Here is a 7,008-nt window from a genome sequence, read left to right as displayed (position 1 = left end):
ACATCTTTGACCCTGGCATCACACAGACTCATACCTACTGCTCATTCCTTTAAATTTTTTTCTCTGCACTCTAGCTCCTGCACCAGAAACTGAACTGGACTAGCCATATAAACACTGGCTACAAAAGCAGGTCAGAGGCTAGGGACCCTGCAGTGATTAACTCACCTCCTGACTCCCTAAAGCCTGTCCACCATCTACAAGGCACAAGTCAGGAATGTGATGGAATACTCCCCACTTGCCTGAATGAGTGCAGCTCCAACAACACTCAAGAAGCTTCACACCATCCAGGACAAAGCAGCCCACTTGACTGGCACCCCTTCTCAAACAAAAACATTCATTCCATCACCGACACACAGTAGCAGCAGTGTGCACCATGCCAAGATGCACTGAAGGAAGGCAGCACCTTCCAAACCCACAACCATCTAGAAGGATAAGGCAGCAGATACATGGGAACACCACCGCCTGGAAATTCCGTTCACCACTCACCATCCTGACTGATATATTGCTGTTCCTTCACTGTCACTGAGTCAAAATCTTGGAACTCCCCAGCAGCACAGGACCAACATCCTTATGGGGAGGTTTGCTAATGCTGTTGTGGTGGATTTAAACTAAATTGGCAGGGGGATCCTGAAAAGTAGTTCAGAGGAGAGATAAGCTGATAGAATTGGAAGATAAAATACAAGTGAGTCTGGAAGCAGAAGAAATGTAAGCTCTGTTACAAAGTAGTGAGTTTACTAAAGCTAAATGGAATATTTTAATGCAAGGAGTCTGAGGAAGATGACAGATGAGCCAAGGGCACAGAGGCACATGGGAGTATGATGTCATAGCTATGACTGAGACTTGGCTAAATGGGCAGGATTGGCAGCTCAACATTCCTGGTATTCAGACAAGATTGAGGGGAATAGAAAAGGAGGGGGGATGCTATATTGGTCAAGGACTCAATTATAGCAGTGAGGAGGGATGAATTCTTGGAAGGATCATCAAAAAAGCCACATGGGTAGAAGTAAAAAACACAAAAAAGGGGAAACATTTTGTTGGGCATTTACTATAGGCCCCCAAACAAACATCAGGGAGAGAGGATCAAATATGCAATCAAATTTCAGAAAGAGGATAATAAAGGTAATAGTAGGGGATTTTAACCACCCAAATATTAACTGGGGTAGTTTTAGCATGCAAGGTAGGGAGGGAGCAAAATTCTTAAGTTATATCCAGGAGAACCTTTTTAGCCAGTATGTAGAAAGTCCAGCAAGGGAGGGGGCAGTTCTGGACCTAATATTTGGAAATAAGTCCAGGCAGGTGGAAGGCTGATCACTAGGTGAGCATTTGAGGTAGTGGCCATAACTCAGTTAGATTTAGGATAGTCATGGAACAGGATAAGGTTGGACAAGGATAATTTTGCCAAGATGAGATACAATTTGGCCCAAGTGGATTGGGAGCAGCTACTTGCAGATAAAACTATCAGAGCAGTGGGAGGCATTCAAGGAGGAATTCAAGTACAGGGCAAATATGTTCCCGTAAAGACAAAATTATGGCAGGAGCGAAAGCATGCCAAGTTTGGAGAACCCTGGATGTCAAGGGGCATAAAAGGTTAGGATTAAGAACAAAAAAAAAAAAAGCTTATGGCAGATACTGAGGCCTGAATATGGCAGAGTCCTTAGGAGAGGTATAAAAAAAGTGCAGAGGGGGACTTAAAAAAGAGGAAATTAGGAAAGCTGAGAGTGCATGAGAAACCACTGGTGGGTACAATAAAGGAAAACACAAAGGGTTTTTTTATTATTCCTCAATGAATATATTGTGTTGGTCCTCATAATGAAAAAGGACAATGCAGATGTAAACATCACGGTGGAGGACTGAAATATTAGAGGAAAACAACAGAGGGGAGGAGGTACTAGTGGGTTTAGCAGCATTAAAAGTGGTTAAATCCACAGGCCCTGATGAGATGCCTCTCAACAGCCTGGAATACAACAGAAGAGATATCAGGGGCCTTGGCAGTAATTTTCCCAAATTCTCTCTGGCCACAGGTGAGGTGCTAGAGGACTGCTAACATTGTCCCATTATTAAAAGGGGAGGAAGGGATAGACTAGGAAATTACAGACCGGCGAGTCTAACCTTGGTGGTGGGGAAGTTACTAGAAAGAATTCTAAGGACAGAATATGTCTGCACTTGGAGACACACAGATTAAATCAGGGATAAGTTAGCATGGATTTGTTAATGGAAGGTAGTATTGACAAATTTGATCGAATATTTTGAGGAGGTAACCAGGAGTGTTGATTAGGGTAATACATCTGATGTGGTCTACATGGACTTTAGCAAGGTTTTGATGAGGCTTCTCATGTCAGACTGATCAGGAACATAAGAGCCCATGGGATCCAAGGCAACGTGGCACATTGGATCCAACATTGGCGGAGAGACAGGAAGCAGAGAGACGTTTCTGTAACTGGGAAGTCTGTTTCCAGTGGGGTTTGGCAGGGCTCTGTTCTGGGGTGATTTGGACTTAAATGTAGGGAGTATGATCAAGAAGTTTGCAGATGACTTGAAAATTGGTAGGGCATAAATAGTGAGGAGGATAGCAGTAAACTGGAGGATATAGATGGATTGGGCAGGTGGGCAGAGCAGAGGCAAATGGAATTCAACCTGGAAAATTGAGGGCTAATGCAATTGGGGAGGGCTAGCAAGGCAAGGGATTACACTATTAATGGTAGGACCCTGGCAAGTACTTCAGGTCAGACGGATCTTGGTGTCCATATCCATAGATCCCTGAAGGTAGCAGGGCAGGTACATATGGTGGTTAAGGGGCTAATGGGATACTTGTAATCTATGCCTCAGATAATAATGGCAAGAGCAGGGATGTTATGCTGGTACTGTATAAAATACTGGTTAGGCCACAACTGGAGTACTGTGTGCAGTTCTGGTCACCATATTATAGGAAGGATGTGATTGCACCAGAGAGGGTGCAGAGGAGATTTACCAGGATGCTGCCTGGGCTGGAGGGTCTGGGTTATGAGGAAAGATTGAATAGGATGAGGTTGTTTTCTTTGGAGCAGTAAAGGTTGAGAGGGGACCTGATAGAGGTGTGTAAGATTATGAGGAGCATAGATAGGAAGGCACCTTTTCCATCAGTTGAGGGGTCAATAACCAGGGGGTCATAGATTTAAAGGCAAGGAGGTAGAAGGCTAGGAGGGGAGTGGAGGAAAGGTTTTCACCCAGAGGGCAGTGAAAGTCTGGAACTCTCTGCCTGAAAAGGGTGGTCAAGTCAGAAACTCTCATAACCTTTTAAGTATTTAGTTATTTACTTGCATTACAAAAGCCTCCAGGGCTAAGCACTGGAAAATGAGATTAGTGTTGTCTGATCTTTGTTGACCAGCACAGGCACAATAGGTCTAATGGCCTCCTTCTGTGCTGTAAACATCTATGAGTTTATGAGCACTGTGGGTGTAGTTATACCACAGACTACAGAAGTTCAAGAAGGCAGGTCACCACCACAAGGGCAATTAATGCTGGCCTTTCACTACCCACATTCTGCAAGTGGATAAACAAACTGCCTGGGCCACACCCATTCCCTTTGCCACATTTTAAGCTGCATATTGACCACCTCCTAAATGTGTTCTCCATGTAGCTCTCAGCCTCATGGATGCAATGTAGCATCACCAGCTTCCACTCAAGTGCCATAACCTAGAGCAAGCTGACCCCCACTCCTGCATTTGTGGTTGTCCAGGGACAAGCAGCAGCTTGGACTTACCACATGGCACAGGCACCCATTTTGACCAAGGTGCTCTGCCATGACTACTCATTCAGATAAATTTTATAGTTTAACCCCCACAGAAAAATATTTGAGCAACTATTTAAATTCCTCACCAACCCTCCTGTCAAACTTATGAAAACTGTTGGTTTGTCATCAGCCAGCTTTATCATCCATATTCAATGGGGAGGTAACTGCAACATCTCCCAAACTCTGACCTCAACCATCAAGAAGGACAAAGGCAGCAGGTGCAGGGCAACAATCACCTATAAGTACTCGAACAGCATCTTGATTTGGGACAGTGTTAAAATCCTGTATCTTTACCCAACAGCATTACTGGATTCAAGGCAATTTACCACATCATCTGCTCAAGGCCATGCCAATACAATAACACCCACATTCAGGTGAATAAAAAGACAATTTTCTTTCTAAAAAAAGAGAAAACTGGGAGTTTCTACTTGTTTTAAGAGGTGCACTTAGCTTCATGTTCAGCATATATTGCTGTTTGTTACCCCCACCCCCCCCCCCAAAAAAAAGGATCATTTAACATTTATCTTCATTAGACTATATTTGCCACATTTCAGTTGTGGTTTGTGCACTTGGCACAAGTTCATTATGCACCCAATCTGACTTGCCGTGCATATCAGATTATTTGCCATTAGAAACTACAGGAATATCAAGTGAAACTTACATTAGTCAGCTGATCTCCATTAAATTCTGCAATGGAAGTAAAGTCTCTTGCTTTCACTACGAGTTTATTTTCTCCCTCTAGGTTCATTACAGCCTACAACATGAAAAGCAAAGATCACAGTAAAAGTCAAATTTACTGAAAATCAGAAGTTCAGAAAAGTTCTGTGCATGAAAGTTATTTTGGCAACTAAATGCTTAAAGATTGCAAGTAAAAGAGCCATTTTTTGCTATATAATCAAAGACACTTAAAGAGGATTAGTGAAATTGTGTGTCACACAAGTTCTCATACGCCCAAGACTCGAGTTACCTTGATCTTCTCTCCTGCAGGAGTTTGCACGTGTGTCTCTTGTCCAAGGGTAAAGTTATTAACAAGCATTTGATCGCCAGTTTGGATAGCAACTATGAAGTCTTCTCCATTTTGAACAATTTTAGTAACTCTCTTGAGGTTTTTGATTTTTTCAATCATGTCATCTGGGACACCTGTAAAATGCAGGAGGGACCAAATGTGTAGCAAATTCATAACCTGATCAGTATTTAACTGCCAAATTACATGACAAATTCAACAAAAAAGTTATGTGCATTTTATGTAATATGGCAATAGTATATGGAATACTTGTTTTAATTAAAAAAGCACTGAGTGCAAAAGCAAGGGGTGGGGGGGTGGGGTTGCGGGGGGAGAGAAAGAAAGAGAAGATGACAAGACAAATTATTGCCATACAGGTTAAATTAATGAGGCCACATTACATAAGCTAGAGAAAAGATTAGGGTGATCTAATTGAAATGATAAAGGAACTGATGAGTGAGCATACAGCCATATTATACAAGGGGTACAAGCCAGATTATACAATGGGTATAACCTTAAAATTAGGCTGTTCAGGGGCAATGCCAAGAAATACTTCTACATAAAAGGATATTGGAAATCTGGAGTTTGAGTGGAGGCCAATTGAAAATTCAACTGAGATTGATAGATAGGTAAAGGAAATCAGGGCTATGGAACCAAGACAGGTTTAGTCAATTAGATTATGGTTCAGACTAAAAGGGATTGAATGGCCTATTCCAGTTCTTGGACTTTTCTTGACAGATTATTAGGTCAAATCCTGACCATCACATTTCTGAAGCCAATGGAGAGGATAGAGGTTTTCTAATATGATGCCAGAAATGGAAGGCTTTACTGTTGGAGGCACTACAGCAGATGCTGAGATGGTTGTAGCTGCTCACTTCAAAAAACATATATGATAAAGTTAGTGTCGTTGGTCAGTAAGTTGGTAATGGAGTGCATACATTTACCAAAAGATAAAAAGCAGAATTTAACTATGTTTTTAAACCAGGAAAATTTGTTTCTGGGAGGAAAGAGCAGGATTAAATTGTATAGCTCTCCAAGAACTGTATCATTTTATGATATTCTAACCATGAGTGCCCCATCTGAAGGAATGGTATTATGGATTTTATAATAGACCAAGCAGCTTGCTAAGAGTTAGCATTAGCATACTAGGCTAGTGCTGCAAAATTCATACAATACATTCTCACCCATATATGTCCAAGAACAGGAAGCAGAGTACAAGAATTGCAATACAGTTCTCCATGCTATTTATTTGAAATTGAATCTATCAGTTCAATCCCATCTCCTGGGAAAACAGTGAAAAGTTAAGTTCATCTATCCAACATTTTGGCATTCTACAACTGATCTTCAGCTTACCCAGGGCTTCCATAAATAATTCCACATTTTCTTGGCTCTGGAGTTCATACTGTCCACTGAAGTCCATTATATAAATGGTTCAGAACTCAAGGGAGGCAGGGGCTGCTTTTTATGGATCCTTTTACCTGGAGGCAATAATGGAATATCAAAAATATCTGATGACTCAATAGTTTATTCTGTGAACATTCAATATCAACTATTTCACCTCATCACAACTGCTATTCACTAACCCTAGATAACTGTTATGGTTATCTGGTAGGTCCAAAAGTTAAGTGCCTTAAAAAAAACACCCATTTGTTAAATATCAATTCAATCCTTTATTTTTCCAATGAATGCACAGCTAAATGAATCAAAAGCTACCCTATACACATTCTGTTTCTGATACTCTGAAGACTCAAATGTTTGAGGTTGCCATTAATTACTCCCCAGGGTTCTGGAGCCTTCTCTTTACTAGAAGCAAATAATTGTAGGAACTTCACTTGAGGTTTACATCTAGGCATCAGTTTGAGTGCCTCTGATGTCTGGATATCCTTGCTGTAAAACAAGGTTATTTCAGGAGGGTTCTAAAATTGATTCCTGCTGGTTATACAGGCCAAGGTCCACCAAGAGTCTTTCCTTATGATGGTCATATTCTGTCCCACTGGGTTTCAGCAAATTATCTAGCAGTACACCTCACCTGTAAAACTATTTATTTTATGTATTGATTGTTTTGGTTACCCTATAGCTTCATCTGGCAACAGTGCCATTATTAGGAATGCCATTTCTCAAGGAGTCCTAGCAAAACTGCAGTCAATGGGAATCAGGAGGAAACTCTGCTGGTTGGAGTTATACCTAGCACATGGGGGGGCACGATTGGGAAATTTGCAGATCACACAAAGATTGG

The 7,008-nt window shown here is 41.5% G+C and overlaps 1 protein-coding gene across 1 annotated transcript; it reads right to left on the bottom strand.

Moving 5' to 3' along the window:
• Nucleotides 1–1,906: 1,906 nt before the first annotated feature.
• On the bottom strand, nucleotides 1,907–6,192 carry LOC121275879 (fatty acid-binding protein 1, liver-like). The gene is made up of 4 exons (XM_041183668.1): nucleotides 6,126–6,192; nucleotides 4,737–4,909; nucleotides 4,431–4,523; nucleotides 1,907–1,954 (listed from the first exon to the last, which is right to left on the bottom strand). Exons 1-4 carry the CDS (start codon nucleotides 6,190–6,192, stop codon nucleotides 1,907–1,909), a joined length of 381 nt encoding a protein of 126 aa, XP_041039602.1.
• Between the last annotated feature and the right edge of the window lie 816 nt (nucleotides 6,193–7,008).

This window comes from Carcharodon carcharias, chromosome 1 (genome assembly GCF_017639515.1).
Source record: "Carcharodon carcharias isolate sCarCar2 chromosome 1, sCarCar2.pri, whole genome shotgun sequence".
NCBI classification, from domain to species: Eukaryota; Metazoa; Chordata; class Chondrichthyes; order Lamniformes; family Lamnidae; genus Carcharodon; species Carcharodon carcharias.
Note: the sequence above shows the minus strand (reverse complement) of the source record. Positions and strands in the feature narration are given on the sequence as shown.

What these genes read in the sequence shown, in the direction of transcription:
- LOC121275879 (XM_041183668.1), bottom strand. Translation starts at nt 6,192, where the DNA reads ATGGACTTCAGTGGACAGTATGAACTCCAGAGCCAAGAAAATGTGGAA. An exon ending in ATTATTTATGGAAGCCCTGG is followed by an intron (nt 4,910 to 6,125) that starts GTAAGCTGAAGA and finishes TGCATTTTACAG; the next exon opens with GTGTCCCAGATGACATGATT. An exon ending in CTGCAGGAGAGAAGATCAAG is followed by an intron (nt 4,524 to 4,736) that starts GTAACTCGAGTC and finishes TTCATGTTGTAG; the next exon opens with GCTGTAATGAACCTAGAGGG.